Raw genomic sequence first — 20,290 nt, forward strand, 5'->3', positions numbered from 1 at the left:
AGTTTTATGCAGGTAAAGTTACTGTAACCCTCAGCCTGGCTAGAAAGTAAGAATAACGGACAATGTGCTTGCAGAGGCCATGGGAATACAGATCTCCCCATCTTGAACTGTGTCCTCCTTCACACTCCTGAAAGGATTTTAGAATCAGAACCTTCTGCCACTGGTAAACTTTAAGCCAATGACAATTTTGTGGTCATCAGTACCCTGATGTTACCATCCCGACTTAATTCCCCCGGGAAGACCTGCTTAAAACTTCCTTCCACATGAACAAAAGCAATGTTGTGAAAAAATGAAAGTGACTACTCACAGGGAACATTTTGAAAAGCTGTAACTTGTATGCAGTCCATCCTTTCTTGGATTTGTAAATTGGGAGAGGAAATTTAACATTTCTGGCATACTGCGAAAACAACAATACTAGGAAAATTGTCCTGATGAGAGAGAGAGAGAAAATAAACTCGGTTAAAGGCTATCTGTGTTTTAAAATAATACTCAAAGCTTCAACAGCAAAACTGACCATATTATTCAACTCATTTCTCTAGGAGCTGCTAGTCCTTTTAACTGTTATTTGGGAAATCTTATTTTTTTAGAAATGCCATTTTGGGAAAGATACTAGTTCTAAGTATATCTTGATGCCAAAGGAAACTGCCATATAAATGCTTTGGCTAAATTTTCCTGAACAGGACAAGAAAACCCAAAGAATGCACAGCCTCAGGAGAGATGCTCACACTGTGTAAAGGAAAAAGATACCACATACAAGACAATGCACACTAGAATCACAACTATGAATTAGCTATAAGACAAGCACTTGCCACACGGGCATGAACACACACGCACGTGTGCAAACAGGTAAGGGGGTCCCAAATGCTCACAGGGATTGACTACAGGTAGCAATATGTTTTGAGACTTTTCTACTTTCCCGTATTTTCTGATTTATGTATCAAGAGCATAAAGTTAGCTTCAAAAAGCAAAAAGCTTCAACATTTATGAAGGCTACATACAGGATTCAGTATTAATAACATTCCTGAGAAGTTTGTGTGTCAGACATTATGTGAGGGTTGAACTGCCCATCCCAGCCTTCTGCAGCAGTGGCTTCTCTGACCATCCACGTCCCAGACAGATAAAGCCAGTGGTCCAAGATTACACAGGCATGAGTTTGCGGGGGGAGGGGGGGCAGGGGGGTCTAGCTCTGCAGCCTGGGCTCTGAACTACTTTGCCACACTATCCTAAGAGCAGGGATGCTAGGGCTGGCTCAGAAGGCTATCCACCTCAAGCCCCCCACCACTGACCCAGCTGCACTGAGGATCAGAGGAGGCAGCAACATCAGATGACTGCTCTGCAGCAGGACCCGGCACGTCCTCATCAGCCCGCTACCAAGCACGGCAGGTGTGGGACGACTTCCCATTGCTGACACAATGAAGGTCTACAAAGACATGTTTCATTGCCCACAGGGATGCACTCTCACTTACGACCCGAAGGAGAGTTGGCACAAGAGTGGGTTCTCAAAGTTCAGCTTAATTGTTCCTGGGCACAGCTCCAATTGCAGAGATGGAATTATCAGCTCCGCTGACAGCCGGTCAAGTGCAGCTTCACTGTCACATTCCTAACGAGGCATGTGGTCTATAGCTAGCCGGAGAACAGGCTCAGGCTGCTCCATCCTCTCCCCACCTACCCAAGCACTTTACCCACCTGACGACGGGGGTCTCAGCCCAAATACAAAGTCATCGAGCCAGTACCAGTTTGAAGTTGGAAATACACATGTGCCCAAACTATTCTAATTCCCCCCAGGGTGGTAAAGTTTTAACTTAAAAATGTTATGGTAGGGGAACCTGGGTGGCTCAGTGGGTTAAACCTCTGCCTTTAGCTCAGGCCATGATCTCCGGGTCCTGGGATCAAGCCCCGCATCGGGCTCTCTGCTCAGTGGGGAGCCTACTTCCTCCTTTCTCTCTCTCTCTCTCTGCCTGCCTCTCTACCTATTTGAGATCTCTGTCAAATAAATAAATAAATATCTTTAAAAAAAAAAAAATGTTATGGTGAACACTTGGGTGGCTCAGTTGGCTAAGCGTCTGCCTTCGGCTCAGGTCATGATCCCAGGATCCTGGGATCAAGTCCAATTATCGGGCTCCCTGCTCAGCGGGGAGTCTGCTTCTCCCTCTCTGTCTGCTGCTCCCCCTGCTTGTGCTCGCTCTCTCACTCTCTCTGACAAATAAAATCTTTTAAAAAAATGTTATGGTAATGATGGGTGCTAAAACTGGTTTACTTTAAATTTAGATTAACATAAAGTTTTCATGTTCCAAAAAAATGCCGATTTATTTCAAAGTGAACACTATGAGATTCCAAAAGGCCCCAAGTCTATTATTCAGGCAACAGCCACCTGTCATTGCCTGCACTATGGTGTTCACGTTTTAAAGCATGTTTCAAGGGGAGAGGGGACAGAGAATTCCAGGAAGGACACCCAGGTCTCAGGCCAAACCTGGCCGTGCAAATGAAGCGGGCGGACTAGGCAGATGGACGCTCCATTTTCCTGCCACTCTGAAACCCATTCCCCCCCCCCTTCTAATTTGTCCTCCAACAGCCTGTGTAGCAGGTGGGGCAGGCAGTCCCATCACAGAGAGGCCACAGCAGAGGCTCACAGGTGAGGGATGTGCCCAAGCCCACGCATCTTGGCCAAGCAGAGAAGGGGAAAGGATGAGCCAGCCGCAGGTCCTCAGGCCAGGGTTCGGTCCAACCACAGGCTTGCTGACTTTCTACCGGACAAATATTATGCAAGCAATGCAGACTACAATGTAGGAAAATTATAAAAGACAAATAAGCAAAAAGAAAGACAAAATCCTAAAGACCACTCATCACCCCAGCTGGGTAACAACAACGTAACATTCAGCCTATAGGTTCTGAAGAGCTTCCACTCCCTGGGTATTTACAAGGCATCACTGGGTCTGGGGCACCAGGGTTAGAGAGGGACATGGGACCACTGACGTCACCCTTGCCTTTGAAGCACTAATGGGTCATCATCTGACCCAAAATGGAATTGCACTTCACAACATGCTTCCCAACTAGCTTGTAGCCCCTATTAATGACACAACCTCAACAGATGGAAATAAGCAACAGCACCTCAGTGGCTACTTAGCGTTCTGCCTTAGGCACATACCATGTCTTGTTACACAATTTCCACATGGTGTGACACCAGGAGCATAAACAACCGTGGTAGATCACCCCTCCTGGCACCTGTCTACACATCTCCTTAGGGCAGGTTCCTAGGACTGGAATGGATCTGTCAAACAGTAAATGCCTTACGAAAAAGCTCCTTTTTTCCTTATTAAAAAGCTTCTGATACAAACTGCCAAATACACAAAAGTTGAAAGAATTTACAAATCCCACCCAGAGACCAAAGACATCCACTTGCTTCTCACTGCAATACCAGGTCTTATACTTTTTTTTTTTTTTAAAGATTTATTTGAGAGAGAGACACCAAGAGAGAGCAAGTGAGGAGGGGCAGAGGGACAGGGTCCCTGCTGAGCTGGGAGCCTACCAGGGCCTGATCCCAGGACCCCGAGATCATGGCCTAAGCCGAAATCAAGAGTCAGGGGCTTAACCAACTGAGCCACGCTGGCGCCCCATAAAGTCTTATACTTTTAAATACCTACCAATTTTGTCAATTTAAAAAATTATCGTCATTTATTTTAACTTTCATTCCTTACACTGAAGAGTATGTATCTCAGCATTGTTCACAACAGCAAATGCTTCAAACAACAAGCATGAGTATCAATGGGGGAATGGTTTCATAAATTCTACACTATTCCATACTATTTAGCATTGTGCAATTTTACAAAGAATGGAGTAGATCTAAACACACAGTGTTAGAGAGATGAGCCCGGAAAACTGTTAGGGTGAAAAGCAGACGATCCAGGTAAAACTATGTCTGTCACTATGTTCGTGTTCAGGCATACAGGGCAAATACGAACTTCTCACTCATTAATCGTGACTTTTTTTTTTTTTTTTTTGAGGGGTGGCAGTGGGTAGGAGAAAATATTACTTTAATTTAGATTTCCCTGTTTACTGTTAAACTTCAAATGACTAGAATTTTAAATATATTTAATATATGCGGTGATGGTACATGGGGGTTCCTTACACTATTCTATATTTGAACAGGTTTGAAAACTGTATGAAAGTAATCAAAATAATGTTTTCTCATGAAAAGCAGTTCTCATCCAGGACCAATGCTTGGAGTTGGAAATGTCACCCCATTTATCCTCTCTTGAGAACCTGCCTCTAACTGTGCCTCTCTTGGCTGACTTAGGAACCCGTGTCAGTACAGTCTAACTTACCACCACTGCCCCCACTGCCAATAAAATCCCTATGAAGGGGCGCCTAGGTGGCTCCAGCAGTTAAGCAGCTGACTCTTGATTTTGGCTCAGGTCATGATCTCAGGGTCCTGGGATCAAGCCCCACATTGGGCTCCACGCTCAGCGGGGACTCTGCTTCATGATTCTCTCTCTCTCTCCCTTTGTCCCTCCCCCAGCTCTCTAAAATAAATAAATCTTAAAAAAAAAAAAAAATCCCTGTGAATATGCAGCATTGTGATAACCAGGGAGGCTAACCCCTTTTACATACTAGTTAGCTATTTATACTTCCTTTATTTGATTAAATGGCTGCTCATATGATACCCTTCATCCATTATTCCACCAGGACTCTCCCTTAATGAAACTATAAATTAAGGACCTTAACCTTTAATGGAATTTGTTGTAAATATATCCAAGATTCATTTATAATTTAGTTTGTGGTTTTTTTTTTTAAAAGGTCTTATTTATTTATTTGACAGACAGAGATCACAAGTAGGCAGAGAGGCAGGCAGAGAGAGAGGGGGAAGCAGGCTCCCCACCAAGCAGAGAGCCCGATATAGGGCTTGATCCCAGGACCCTGGCATCATGAACTGAGCCAAAGGCAGAGGCTTAATTTCAGTGGATTTTGATGGGAGCTTTAAATGCATCAGTAGTGGGGCGCCTGGGTGGCTCAGTGGGTTAAAGCCTCTGCCTTCGGCTCAGGTCATGATCCCAGCATCCTGGGATCGAGCCACGCATCGGGCTCTCTGCTCAGCAGGGAGCCTGCTTCTCCCCTCTCTCTCTGCCTGCCTCTCTGCCTACTTGTGATCTGTCAAATAAATAAATAAAATCTTTAAAAAAAAAAATTTTATTCAAGCGAGACCCTTCTATTCCCATACTGCTAATAGTTGACAGCAGAGATAGAGACTGAATTTGATTTAGTTGTCATCATGGTTTTTTATTAATTAAATCCAACATGGGCCTATAATAAGTTTTCTAGGGACGTCTGGGTGGCTCAGTTCATTAAGCATCTGCCTTCAGCTCAGGTCAGGAGCCCTGCATTGGGCTCCCTGCTCAGTGGGGAGCCTGCTTCTCCATTTGCCTACTGCTACCCCCCACATGTGCTCTCGCTCTCTGACAAATTAATCTTTAAAAACTTTTCTTGGGGAGGGGGGCACCTGGGTGGCTCAGTGGGTTAAGCCTCTGCCTTCGGCTCAGGTCATGATCTCAGGGTCCTGGGATCCAACCTGGCATCAGGCTCTGCACTCAGCAGGGAGCCTGCTTCCCACCCCCGCCACCCCCCCGCCCGCCTCTCTGCCTATTTGTGATCTCTGTCAAATAAATAAATAAAATCTTAAAAAAAAATAAAAATAGAAATAAACTTTTTTTTTCTAATATTTAATCATCCTTGAGTTCCTAAAATGACACACATAGTGTGCTGGCTTTTTTATTATTATCTATAGCATCATTTTCCCAAACCATGTTCCAAAGAACATTCTTCCAAGATACGCTATTAGATATGGCACTAAAAAAATAAACTGTGTGTGCAGAGCTGGACACCAAGGCCTTTTTCTGGGGGGGAAAAAAAAAAGTCTTCTGCACACTTGGCTTTTAAAAGATCAGGGGCGCCTGGGTGGCTCAGTGGGTTAAAGTCTCTACCTTTGGCTCAGGTCATGATCCCAGGGTCCTGGGATCGAGCCCCACATTGGTCTCTGCTCAGCGGGGAGCCTGCTTCCCTCTCTCTCTGCCTGCCTCTCTATTTGTGATCTCTGTCAAATAAACAAAATCTTTAAAAAAAATTAAAAAAAATAAAAGATCACAAGGAGACAAAGTAGAGAAAGACGCTAAGCTTTGGCACGCCACTACCTAAACATATCTGCACTAAGCTTGGGCTTGACACCAGCCATAGGGAGGAAAGAAAATGTTAGTCCAGAACCTCCCTTTGGTAGTAGCTCTGTCAGAATCTGCCATGTAGGGGCGCCTGGGTGGCTCAGTGGGTTAAAGCCTCTGCCTTCCGCTCAGGTCATGATCTCAGGGTCCTGGGATGGAGCCCCGCATTGGGCTCTCTGCTCAGCAGGGAGCCTGCTTCCCCCTCTGCCTGCCTCTCTGCCTACTTGTGATCTCTGTCAAATAAATAAATAAAATCTTAAAAAAATAATAAAAAATTAAAAAAAAAAGAATCTGCCATGTAGATAAAACTGGCTGGGAAGTTTCCCTGGTTTCTCAAAGTGCCAGAACCACTGAACGGGTGTGGGAATTGGCCCTTCCTTGAAATATAATATACTCACTAACCACTAGAGCCCAGAACGTTTTTTAGGGATAAAATCCTCTGACAGCATTCTTGCCTCTTCCTGCGGTCAGGGGTGTACTCACAAGCCCCAGTCCTCCCCTTGCTTATTACGAGGTGCTTACTAAACACCTGCTCTGTGACAGGCAGTGGGCCAGGTGCTGGAGGTGTGAGGGGACCAGCACTGAGCCGAATCCTTACAGAGCTGGTAGCCCAAGTACAAAAGAAGTTGGCTGGAAACTGAAAAACAGGAGAGGGGCGCCTGGGTGGCTCAGCGGGTTAAGCCGCTGCCTTCGGCTCAGGTCATGATTCCAGAGTTCTGGGATCGAGTCCCGCGTCGGGCTCTCTGCTCAGCAGGGAGCCTGCTTCCCTCTCACTCTCTGTCCCTGCCTCTTCGCCTACTTGTGATCTCTCTCTATCAAATAAATAAATAAAATCTTAAAAAATAAATAAATAAAATAAAAAACAGGAGAGCCGAAAGGAAAAGCTAGACAGTGGATACACAGAAACAACTGAGGAAATTTCCCCATGAACAGAGAAAAAAATGATTTGGAAAGCAGAGGAAGGGCTTGGAAGGTCCAACATTCTAAAAGTTCCAGAAAGGGACAAGCAGGAATAGAGGGGAGGAAGGCATCCTTGAAATAATTCAGGATCATTTCCCACCCCGCCCCCACATGTCTGAGATTCCAGAGTGAAAAGGCCCCAAGGGCCCAGTGCAAGATATAAACAGAACGAGGGACAGTGAGGAAGGTTTCAGACACAGAAAACAAAAAGACCTACAAGCTTCCAAAATTCTAGCTTGTGTCCAAGTAGAGTTTCACAAGGCGGAGAAAGGAGCAGAGAGTAACCAAGTACTTCACAGGGCTGTGAATGGGCAAGAAGGGAGCAAGCAGAAGTTGGAGACCAGTCTGGAAGCAATGACCAAGGATGAGGACTGTCCAGTGGTGGGACGGGCTCTGGAGGTAAGGCAGAAAGACGGCGTGCACGTGGGGGGGGGGGGGGGGAGCAAAGAATCAGGGACACCTGCAGGACTTCTGGCTTCACCAGCTGAGTGTGTGTTGTGGCCCTGATCGTGAGGAAGATGGCAGGAGGGGAGGAGTGGTTTGGGAGTCAAAAGCTTGACACTTTCTTCCTCTGAAGTTTGAGGTGTCTTGTGTCCCAGCACCTGGAGGGTGCAGGCCAGGGCTTGGACCTGAAGTCTAGTGTCCGGAGGTCTGGCTGCAGGCTTCTGTGGAAGTCACCAGCACAACAGAGGCTTGTCGGGGTTGTGCACTACACGGGGTCCCCCAGGGGAAAAGCATGTGGCGGGGAGGCAGCCTGAAACCAGGTTCTAAGGAACCCTGGCATTGAATGATCAGGGTGAGGAAGAGCCTGTTTGGGTTTTTATGCTTTTCTGGGAACCACCTATTTTATTAATTTGCTGTTGTTGTTTTTAGATTTGGGGACAGGAGCTAGAACTCTTCCTCCGTGGACCTAGGGCTTTATCCTCCATTTGGGCCTTCACCCCCTTCCCTGCTCAGTTAGCCTTGCCAGAAGCGTGTCCACGTGTTATTTTCCAAAGAACCAATGTTGGGATTTTTCACTTTTATTTTTTCCGTATTTTTGTATATGTATTAATTTTTGGTCCCCTGTTTCCATTAGCCTCATTTCTATCCTGTTTTTCTAAATTATAGAGATAAGCTCTTCATGTACTTTGCCTTTAAGATTGTGTGGGTTTTTTAAGATTTTTTAAATTTATTTGAGAGAGTGAGAGAGTGGTGCAGGGGAGAGCAGAGGGAGAGGAATAAGCAGACTGAGCCACCCAGGCACCCCAAGATTGTGCGGTTTTTTTAGCACTCTGCTCTGTGGGATTGGTCGGTTCTTACCCTAATCTTCTAAAATTATCAGTAATTGTGAACTTTCAATTTCCCCTCTGACTAGGAGCAATTTATAACAGCACTTTCCAGCTTCTAAGTGATCTGGGGGTTTTGTTCACCCTTTTGCTGCTGGTTTCTCATTACCGTGTGATGGTAATTACATCTTCTCCTTCTTGCAACTTACTGCATTTCACTGAACAGACATTCTTCCACACCCTTCTATACACCCGTGCTGGTGTGGGCAATACTGACCAACCTTCAGTGAAATGAGAAAATTAAGAACAATCCCGGACATTTCCACATACCTTAATCTGTAAGGAGAGATGGATTATAATTTCGCAAGGATGCACTTTACTCGTTCCAGCACAGACCGGCAGGATTAAGTGTTACAGGGTAAATTCTGGTCGGACTGTTTGGGTTCTGAAAACCATCGCAGCCACTTACTGGCTGTGCAAGCCTGGGCAACGAACTTTGCCTCTTTGTGCCTCTGCTTCTTTTCCTGTTGAACAGGGCGAATGGCGGTGCCTACCTTAACTTACAGTGCATACGAGTGTGTGGCAAAGCTGTACCAAAGCACGGGCTCGGGCAGGGCGCATGCTGTTAGACACTTACAGAAGACCTCACAAAACAAAACCACCGGAAAATTCCTTTCTATGATTATTTATTTACTTGGTTTTAGGAATTTCACTGATTGGCAAAATTCCAGGTTTTGTACCATTTCCCTCTGACAAGATCAACTCTTATATGTGCTCTTCAAGCACACAAAAAGAATGCGGGTTCTATTTGTGGTATAGAGTTCTACAGCTCTAATAATCAATCTTATAATATTACCAAGATCCTGGATGTCTTTACTGACAACACATCAAGGGGTAAATGACATCTTTAATGGACTCGCACTTCCACACTAAAGGACCAGCAATGCCTGGCAGGACTCAGGCGGGGCCTTGGCCTCCCACAGGTGTAGGCAGGAGCCTGGGGAGTCACATCTCCTTCAATGCCAACACACCGTCCTACAGCATCCCTGTCTCCTGCCAACCTGGAAGGTTTTTTTGAGTCTCACCTAAAGGATCTGGCTTCTCAGTGTTTCCATTCATGTGCAAGCAACTTGGCATGACCTCAAAAGTTAAAAACTAATGGCATCACCATTTTACACCCCCTTCCTAAAGCCCGAAGCCTTACAACCCTCCCTCTACACATGGCTGCTAAACAGGTCTTTGGAATACCTTGACTGCAATGTCACTCCCCAACCTCTGGGACTTAAACCCTTCAATAACTTTCTGCCAAGAAACAAATCAAGTTTAAACTGTCAGACTATTCTTACTTTGAAATAAAAAAACAAAAATACCACCTATCTCCTAAGGTCTGTGTAAATGCTCAGAACACCACGAACCCCCACCCCACGCCGCTGAGGCTGCCGCTGGGTGGTGGGAAGGGGAGGTGCTGACGGTCTGTGTCGAGTGGTCCAGAGCACTCACAGCATGGCGATGCCCCAGTGCTTCCCTGCTCTCTCTCCTGCTGCCTGGAAGCCGGACAGCCCGATGAGGGCCACCGTGGGTGTAATGGTCAGGGGCCCGATGTATTTCAGCAGAGCCCCAGGCAGGCCGAGGAGGCCAATGACCACTTCTATCAGTGAGGACATGATGATGGCACCCTGGATCTGGAACGAGAGAGGCCAAAGACAAGAGAGTGAGCAGCCTGTAGATCAGAGACTCCAAATGTCACCCGCAACCACACCGGACAGCTCTGCCAAGCAGCGACTTACTATCTAACAGGCATGACACAGCTGGAAAACTCCTGAGGCCTCAAAAGAAACCAGTGGAGTGAGTGGGGTCTAGCCAACCTATGAATCCCATGGTCACCATAGGAGCATCACAGAAACGGGCACTGATAGATGCACAGCCAACCTGCCTCCCCACGGACAAGTGAGAGAGTTATCATTCCCGCTCAAGACATGGGACATTCAAAGCCAGCCTGAGAGGAACACTCCAGCACAGACTCTAGAGTGAGTCCCTGAGGGACATTGAGAAGGTAGTATTATCGATACAAATTCTAAAAGAACCCTCCTACAGTGGAGAAGGGCTGTGTCTGCATCCATTCTGAACTAATGGTAAAAGATCTTCCAGGTTTGGGAAGATCTGGATAAACCGTCAGCCATTCTTCACCGCTGAGGACTCCCAGCCGTGTTCTCTTGCCCTCTTCTGTTCAAGGGCACCAAAGCAGACCAGTATCTTTTAATTCCTTCCCCACACACGGGCAAACACAAGCTGGGATGAAGAGTTCTACTGCCCGTAGGCCAGCCTCTGTCACTCCCTGCCAGGGAGCTGTGTCCCGCTGGGCCGGTTACACTGGAGGTTACACATCTGGTCTGTGGACACACAGTGAGGGGCAGGGAGGGAAATGAAGGGCAAGAAACAACACTGGATGGTGGCATAAAGCATTTCTGCACGCTTCATTTTATGGTGATGGCACTTTAGTTTCATGGAAGAAATAAACATGTCCCAAGTTGGAAAAGAAAAGGAGGGCTTAGCGCAAGGAAGCACAATTTCTTGGGAAGCAGGGGAGAAACACAAAGAAGTCGCATGCAGACAGTGCTCGTGTTTTACCTCGCGTATCCGGGGGTACCAAATGTGCTCTGTGTGCAGCAGCTCTGTGGTTCCATTGGACACTGAAACATCTTGAAAACAAAAACAAAGACAATATTTTTTTGGAGTGACACTGATGTTTCACAGGATATATTCATTTCACTCTTTGTAAGGAGAAATTTCTTCCCTGTTTTACATGTATTTGTATAAAATACCCATCCCTGAAATTCCAGTTACGACAGTATGGCTTACCATACTGAAAGGTGGACTCCCAACGCTAACGTAACCACATGCAGTCATCGACTGAGCGCTCCCCGGCGCTCAAAAGCTGACTGAACTGGGGATGCATACTGCTAGTGGCCTCCTCACACAAAGACCAACCTTTGCAAGCAGCGGAGCTAACTGAAATGCCTGATAGCAAGGCTGCTGACTGAGGTTTTCTAAAGTTTGGAGAAAACAGAGGGCTTTTTCCAGTTCCTAAATCAAATCCGTGGTCACCAAACTAACTCCTAGGAGCAAGGAAGGAAACAAAGGTTGGAAAACTTTGCTCCTAGAACCAAAAAGTGTAACAGTATTTTGAGAGTACAACAGGACTATCTGATTTTTCTCAAACCCCCTATCTGATTTTTTCCTGACCTTATCAGGCCATTTAAGGATCTCTGTAATCACTAACGGGGTGGGGTGGGGTGGGGAGTGAAAGTCATTTGCAGAAAACCAAAGCAGCCAGGTCCTTCAAAAGCAAAGATCGTTCAGAGAAGGGATGCTGATGCAGCAAAGAGAGTGATTACTGGTGGTTCATAAAATCCACTGAAAGAAAAGAGGCAGAAAAATAGCACAAATGTTGTTCTAGTCCATTCCCATATTTATCAAATTCATTAGCATAGAGAAATGAGGCTCCTTCTGGTCCTTACTTGCTCTGGGGTTAGGGATGAACGAGTGGGGGAGAGAGAGAGACAGAAACACGATCCACAGACTGGAGTGTTCTAAGCGGTTTGTTGGTTTGTGTGTTCTGTGCCCGATTCCAGAAAGGATTTAAGGCCGCCGAGGGCAGCACGTCCAGGCCTCCCTTCTATCATCTGCACTAAGGGACCCCAATGACGTACGTGGAAATAACTGCAGTTACCTGTGGTGTTACATTTCCATTTATCTAAAGACAGGATGGCTCGAGCAGGGGCCAGAAATGCAAAAGCACTGGCCTGAAACAGGGGTAACCTAAAAGAAACGAGACCAAAACCATGATCACGGCATCAGGAACTACCGAGGTAGTTCACGATTTGACAGCTTAACAGTCTTTTCCATAGACACACAGCACATGAGTAAATGCAGGCACGCGCGGGAGAAAGAGCCCCAGGCTACACCGATCTCCTCTGCACGGCCAGGGCCGCCGGCTTCTCCGTCCTCCCCTCCTGCTGCTCTCCCCACACACAGCCCCGCATGGGCCCTGGGGGAGCCCTGTGGTCAGCGCCCACACCCCAATACCAGGCCCTGCCATCACCACCTTTCCCCTCGGGGGTGGGGGATGTCGGGCATTTGGGCGTCTTGCTCTCCTGCTGAGCTTGTGAGCTCCTTCTTAAACACCGGTGTGTCTTCCAATTTACCACCCTCCTCCTCCTCCCCTTCACATCCTTATTGGTTATCACAGGAGAAAAATCTATCCCCCACCCCACCCGTCATTCCGTTTTGTAAATCAAAAACTGCCCTAAATCCTATAGGATAAGCATCATAATCACATTAGTGATCTAGAACTACTGAGGAAAGAAAAGCTGTAAGTTACAAATCAAGGTAGACATAATATCCTGCTTAATCATAAAAAATACTCAAGAGTTCTAAACCCTATTTTTTAAAGAACCCCGAAAGCATGCAGACTCTCTGTAAAATCTCCCGCCTTCAATCCTCAAATGCCACCATTCAATTACATTTTAGATACTCCACGCTGCCTTTCTGAACACCTGAGCTACTCAAATTCACCAAAAGATTTTTGAATGTGTACAACATTTCAGCTATAATTGAATGAAGGTAGCTTTACAGGCTAACATGAGAACTTGACTGCTATTTTTAACATTTTCAGGGTGAAATCTAAAAATGACTCCTGTCGGCAGGGTTGGCAACTCCCAGATGTTCAGATCCTTCTGAAATACTCCCCAGCAGCCTTGTGTCAGCGTCCTGGCCAGCGGACCAGCACCTGACACATGCCCCTCTGTGCTGACAGCACATCTGACCCCAACTGGAACAGGAAGTCGGCTAAGAGGAGGTGGCTCCGGCTGAAGGAGCCTTGTTACAAGCCCAGAGCTGGCACACCCCTCTCTGCGCCAGCCACGGGCTCAAGATTCTCTTGTTCTCCTGACTGTTTCAGTCACGCCATGAAATCCCTGCGAGTAGGCAGGATGCTGGCTGGCGCTAGGGTGCAGAGGCGGGCTGCGTGGGACAGACCAGAGGCATTGCTGGCCGTCATTCATGTGGGCACGCCCTCTACCAACCGTCCATTTATGATTACCTGTCGGAAGGGCCCAGAGCACAGTACCATCGAAAGTGGGAGTGAAGGTCACCTGAAGTGGGAATATATATTAAAGGAAAACACTGTTTGGTTTGATAAATTTTCAGAAATGCCCTGAAGGGGCAAAGGGAGGTCAACATCTAATCTGGAATGGATGCCGTCTCAAATGGCCCAAATAACATCTGCTTTACTATCGTTTTGGATTTCCAGCATCACATCCCAGGGCCACATAACGTGGACTGCATTTAGAGACCTCGTCCTAGAAATGGTGCCATCAACACCACACTGGTTGACTCACTGGTAGGAAAGTAAAGACCGGCTCTGGGTTCCACTCCCAGGGACATGAACTACTCCTGACCTCGTCTGACCAGACCATCACCTGGGCACCTTTCAGGGCAAATATTTTATGGCTTAACCATGACCAAAGGTCCTGAGAACACAGCTGCCAAGAATCTCCCTCATTTCAAGCAATTGGGACCCTGCATTCCTTTGAAAGTGTGTGGTAACAGAAAATCCCCACCTGTGCTACCCCAGGCTCGCAGGACTCTGGAAAGGGCTGGCTCACGCGTTCACGGTTCAGCCCCGAGCACACTGCCCGCCCCGCGCAGCGCTGGTAGGAGGACAGGGGCGGCTGCTGTACACACTAGATACTCTCAGCGGCTGACGGGGCTTTCTGAAGCTCTTTCCCAGCAGACAGCTGACCGTATGCCTGCACAAGGCTCATCTTCTACACTTGGTCACACGCCAGTCACCGCCTTGGATCCCTGGGCTCCCCCATGTGGGCAGGACAGCCCACTCTTTTACTTTGTCCTGACGGCAGAAGGGAAACGAATCAAACTGTGCCTGTCTTTACACCGGGGACTGGCAAACCGGTCCATGAACCCAATCTAGCAAATGACTTGTCTTTGTGAGGAAGGTTTCCCCAGGACACAGCCACAGCTGTCTGCAGCTGCTTTGGGGTTACAATGGTGGAGTCTAATAGTCCCAAGAGAGACCACAGAGCCCAAAATGTTTACTGCTTGTCCCTTTACAGAAAAAGTGTGCCGCCCCAGTGGGAAAGTATTATCTGAAACATGGGAAGAGGTGGTAGGTTTTTGCAGATGAGCTTTTAAGGTTAATAGTGTCCCTAAACGTTAGGAGGAAACAAATCTGAGCAGACAGGCACCTTTACCGTGCTGACGCATTCCCATGTCGGACTCCAGCCTTAGGATGGAGAAAAGCCTAACCTAAGCCTTACTTCCTTTAAAACTCTGCTGGAGGCATCCCATTTCCTCCTCCGAACCCAGGAGACCAGAGCCTTGGGCCCCAGGCTCTTTCTCAGCAGCCCCTTCACAGACCTGCACTCTAGCTTCTCACTTCTGAGCCTTTGCCCTTCTCAGTCATCAACTCACTTCCAACAATCAATTTTTATTCCTCACTCAAAGGCACAGAGAAAATACCACGTCCTCCAGGAAACATTCCAGGATCTCCTTCCTTGGGTTCAAAATGCGTTCCCCTATAACTCTGGCTTTTCTGTCCAGGACTTCTCCCAGTCACCCTGCAAGCTGCCAGGAAGCTGCTTCATGATCCCTGGGGTGCTGGTTAAAAACAGCAATTTCTGCACCTCACCCTGGCCTGGTGCATCAGAGTCTCGGATGAGGCCTCCAATCTGCATACGGAACCATCATTTCTGGGTAAAGCTGAGGCACCAGGCACCACAAAGGCAGACCACCCCTGTGCCGGTAAAGGGATTTACTGCTTTACAGTGACAGAAAAAACGACCCCCGGGCTGCCGAGGAGTTTCTGCTGTGCGAAGGACACAGCTAGTCACGGCCACACACGAAGCTGGGGATGGCTGCAGGAGCAGTCACCGACCCAAACTAAAGGGCCAGAAGCACTTCGCCACACGTGGGAGGGGCTACAAAGAGTCCAGGCAGGGAGAAGAACAGGCACAAACTCGAGCCACAGCAGCCTCAGGAATCCTCTGAAACTGAGAACCGCAGGCACCTGACAGTGGCTGGGGGCCAATGTACTGAAGGTCAGGGCAGACCCGGGGCAAAAGCCCCACACTGTGCCAGAAGGCAAGAGCAATCTTGCTCGGAAAGGACCACTGTGGGGGAACTGGGAAAGGTGACCTTAACCCCAAAACATTCTCAGAAGGCATTCTAACAGGACATGGCCTGACTCCGTTTGTGGTCTGTGCGTCGCTGACCCGCTCATGCTGCGGCGTCAACTCCAGGACCCGCCAGCCCAAGGCAGGTCTGTGCGTGCACCTCGGCCTCCATGGGCTCCCTCAGTAGCACCTAAGCACTCTGTGCTGCCGAGCTCCCTGCACGTGGACCTGCCCCTCTCCCCACGGGGCCAGAACCGCCTGACAGTAGAAGCTGGGCCCTTTTCACCCATCATCATTGCATCCCCAGGACCAACCTTCACTTTGCAATTAATGAATGAATTAAAAGCACTATTTACAAATGCTATTCTTCAAGAAGAATTTTATTAGACTAGAAATAAGAAGTCTTTTGGGGACACCTGGGTGGCCCAGTCAGTTAAGCGCCTGCCTTGAGCTCAAGTCATGATCTCAGGGTCCTGGGATTGAGCCCTGCATCAGGCTCCTTGCTCGGTGGGGAGCCGGCTTCTCCCTTTCCCTCTGTTGCTCTCCCTGCTTGTGCTTTCTCTGACAAATAAATAAATAAAATCTTAAAAAAAAAAAAGTCTTTCTGCCATGTTGATTTTAACAAATCAAGGAAAGGACTTTTTTTTTGGTAAAGATTACAAGCACTGGGTAGAGAGGACAGAGAGTCAAATGTGCATGAATATTCCAGACAAAAACCTGACAACTTCCCCAGGCCCTAGGGGCTAGCAATCCTCCCTGGTATCATCAGGAGAAACGTTTTTAAAAAGTTTAAAAGGGTAGGTCAGCCCTACAAGCAGCACCTGGAAGGTAAGAAATGTTATCTCCCTGGAACTGAATCATTTAATGAAAACGAGTAAAACAAAAACAGTCACTCAACACAGAAAGTACACTCTGTGCCTGGATTCCCGATCTACCAAGAAAGCAATTCAGCTCATGCAAAACATCTCGTTGTCAAATAAATATATACTTGAGTCTACATTGCAGCACAATTTTAAAATAATCTCTAAAAAATACAAAACAGGCTCCACCTCAAGGAACTATAGTTTCACAACTGAATCTGTCATCAGGAATGTATATCCTCAGTCCCTTAAGGAAAAGCAAAACACAGTTTGTCAAAGGAAAACTCTTACCTGCTACCATTTTCCTATTATTTCCCATATGTATGTTCTATCAGCTGAACTATCTGGAAAGGAGCTTGAATCTTCTAAGAATAAACACCCCCCCCTACATCATCGCTTTCCCATGTCATACCCAAGGATGACATTAATTTAACAATGTTATCTACTCTTCAGGCCATATTTAAATTTATTTATAAAAGTGCTTATACCTGCCCCTACTCCCCCAAATCCAATCAGAGTTCCTATACTGCATTTGGTTGTCTTGTAAAATGTTTAGAACCAGGCTAAACACTTCCAGCAAGGAGACTGCTCAGGTGTTGTGCACTTCTTAGAGCATCCCATGAGCAGGCCTGCCCGGTATATCAGATTGTCCCAGGAGGTGGGAAAGCCTGGTTAGGGCAGTGACTGCTAGACTCTCCATTTAAAAAGGACCTTTTTCCTTTTGTAATTAATAAAATATCTGTAGGGTGATTCTTAGACTGTGTGAATATTATATTCCCACTAGCTTATTAACATTCTTACATAGGTTAAAAACGACAAGTTTGGGGCGCCTGGGTGGCTCAGTGGGTTAAAGCCTCTGCCTTCAGCTCAGGTCATGATCCCAGGGTCCTGGGATCGAGCCCCGCATCAGGCTCTCTGCTCTGCAGAGAGCCTGCTTCCCTTCCTCTCTCTGCTTGCCTCTCTGCCTACCTGTGATCTCTGTCTGTCAAATAAATAAATAAAATCTTAAAAACAAACAAACAAAAAAAAACGACAAGTTTTCCATTTGATCATTCTATCCTCATTTAATTAGTGGCCTTTTGTAAAGAAGAGCTTGCCTTTTTGCTCAACTTTATCTTGTTCTCGTTCTTTTTTGAACATCACCGTAAATGCACGAATTCCTTTTTCATTCAGTTTTAAAATTCACTTCTGTGACTCTTCTTCTTATCAAACTATCCAAAACTTGCCCAAAGCAGCCTGTTCAAGCAGGCCCTCTTTATGACGACTCTCCCCCAACGTCTCCCTCCCACCTTATTTTTTGAGCAGGTTTTTGCTTTCTGACACAAAATGCTCCAGGGTCAACATGCACTTTTTCTCAGTCCTGGCCCTGGAGTCTAGTACTCCAGGAAGCCCAGTCCATTTAATGGAGAATGGGATTTAGAAACCGAGATGAAACACCAGGTGGGCTACAGTTATTGCGGTGGCATTTAGTGAATAGAGCTAGGATTCATTTTTGAATTGTGGGGTCACAATGACACCTGTAGCTCAGCCCAGTACCCCTGGATTATCTTCTTTCTTTCCATATTTATGTCTCTCCTTTCCCTACACTGAGCATCCTGATTTCCATCACCATCAATATGTTATTCATTTGGTTTATCCTGTAACAAAATACAGCATAGAATTACACCAAAATCATTACTAACAAGACTACTAAAGGGACCTGGGTGGCTCAGATGGTTGGGCGTCTGCCTTCGGCTCAGGTCATGATCCCAGAGTCCTGGGATCAAGAGTCCTGCATCAGGCTCCCTGCTCAGCAGGCAGCCTGCTTCTCCCTCTGCCTCTCTCTTTGTCTCTCATGAATAAATAAATAAAATCCTTAAAAAAAAAAAAAAGACTACTAAGATTATTAAGGCTATTAATATTTTTGGGGCGCCTGGGTGACTCATTTGGCTAACGTGTCTGCTTTTCAGCTCAGGTCAAGATCTCATGGTCCTGGGATCAAACCCCAGGTCAGGCTCCCTGGGGAGCCTGCGTCTCCCTTGCCCTCTGCCTGCCATTCCATCTGCCTGTGCTCTGTCAAATAAACTCTTTAAAAAAAAAAAAAAAAAAAAAGACTATTAAGATTTCTGTTTTCCATCCCATTCAGGGCATGGAAAGTACTGTGTTCTGAAGTCTGTGAATGAATTCTTTTCTGTGGTTAGCAATTTGACATGTAGTTAGGCTCACAGGTTTTTGTAATTTTAGGATTTGCTTTTCTTCATCCTTTTAGATTTACGTTTTGAGCATGTTGAACATTTGTACAGTTTAAAAATCAAACCACAGAGAGATATATACCAGAAAAGTCTCACTCCTATCCCATCCCCTCCGTCCCATTCTCAGCTACTTCCTACAGTTAATCATTTTCCTTCATTCCTAATTATCCTTGTTCCATCATGCCTGCACTCACACTTTTTTGCCACTTGTTTTTTCCTGCATATCCTGGAACTTACTCTATACCACTGCACAGAGATCGTCCCCATTTTTTCTCAGGGCTGCATGGACTATACTGTGTGATGTACAAATAGCAGCCAGTCCCCTGCAGATATGCATTTGAGTGTTAAATATTTTGCCATTACAAATGATATAGCAACAAATAACTTTGGGGGCATTGTTTTGCATTTATGGGAGTGTATCTTCAGTGTAAATTTCTGTAAGTGGGATTGCTAGATCAAATGGTAAATGCATATATACTCTAGATATTGTAAAATTCTTCTTTATAAGGGTTGAACTATTTTCACTCCTGACACCAATGTATAAGATGTTCTCCTATAGTCTTGCCATCAGAGTGGCTCATTGAAATTTTTTTTTGTGAATCTACCAAAGGTGAGAAGTGGTATCTCAGAGTAGCTTTAGTTTAATTATTATAAATTGACATTCTTACATACGGAGAAGAACTTTTCTATGATCTATTCATGTCTTCGGCTTTTTCTGCCTACATAATTTTTGGGACCTTTTTAAAATATGTTCACTTGTAGCTGGTGAAACCATTCTGAAAAACAGAATGGAGGTTCCTCAAAAAGTTGAAAACAGAACTACCCTACGACCCAGCAATCACGCTACTGGGTATTTACCCTAAAGATACAAATATAGTGATCCAAAGGGGCATGTGTACCTGAATGTTTATAGCAGCAACGTCCACAATAGCCAAACGATGGAAAGAGCCTAGATGTCCATCAACAGATGAATGGATAAAGAAGATGTGGTGTATATATACATACGTACATACATACACAAACACATACACGCGCACCCCACACACAATGGAATACTATGCAGCCATCAAAACCCCCCAAAATTTGCAACGCCATGGATGGAACTAGAGGGTATTATGCTAAGAGAAATAAGTCAATCAGAGAAAGACAATTATATGATCTCTCTGATAGGAGGATTTTGAGATGTGGTGGGGGGGCCGTGGGGGTAGGGAGGGAAAAAATTGAAACAAGATGGGATCAGGAGGGAGACAAACCATAAGAGACTCTTAATCTCAGGAAACAAACTGAGGGTTGCTGGAGGGCAGTGGGGTAGGAGGGATAGGGTGGCTGGGTGATGGACACTGGGGAGAGTATGTGCTATGGTGAGTGCTACGAATTGTGTAAGACTGATGATTCACAGACAAGTAATACATTATACATTAATTTTTAAAAAAGAGTACACTTGTGATAAGCACTGGGTGATGTATGGAATTGTTGAATCACTATCTTGTATACATGAAACTAACAACACTGTATGTTAAGTAAACTGGAATTAAAAATTTTTTAAATATTTTTTAAAATGGAAGTAATAAA

General features: G+C 46.1%; 1 protein-coding gene across 1 annotated transcript in view; it reads right to left on the reverse strand.

Moving 5' to 3' along the window:
* The window catches only part of LOC111141397 (solute carrier family 23 member 2), a 134,207-nt gene that overhangs the window by 19,994 nt on the left and 93,923 nt on the right, over window positions 1–20,290 (reverse strand). The window contains exons 7-10 of the mRNA XM_022493913.1: window positions 12,165–12,253; window positions 11,063–11,133; window positions 9,935–10,116; window positions 308–428 (exon numbers count right to left, since the gene is read on the reverse strand). Coding sequence (XP_022349621.1) covers window positions 308–428; window positions 9,935–10,116; window positions 11,063–11,133; window positions 12,165–12,253 — 463 coding nt within the window. The remainder of the gene's footprint in view (window positions 1–307; window positions 429–9,934; window positions 10,117–11,062; window positions 11,134–12,164; window positions 12,254–20,290) is intronic.

Source organism: Enhydra lutris, unplaced genomic scaffold (genome assembly GCF_002288905.1).
Source record: "Enhydra lutris kenyoni isolate GAN:26980312 unplaced genomic scaffold, ASM228890v2 scaffoldscaffold6, whole genome shotgun sequence".
NCBI lineage: Eukaryota > Metazoa > Chordata > Mammalia > Carnivora > Mustelidae > Enhydra > Enhydra lutris.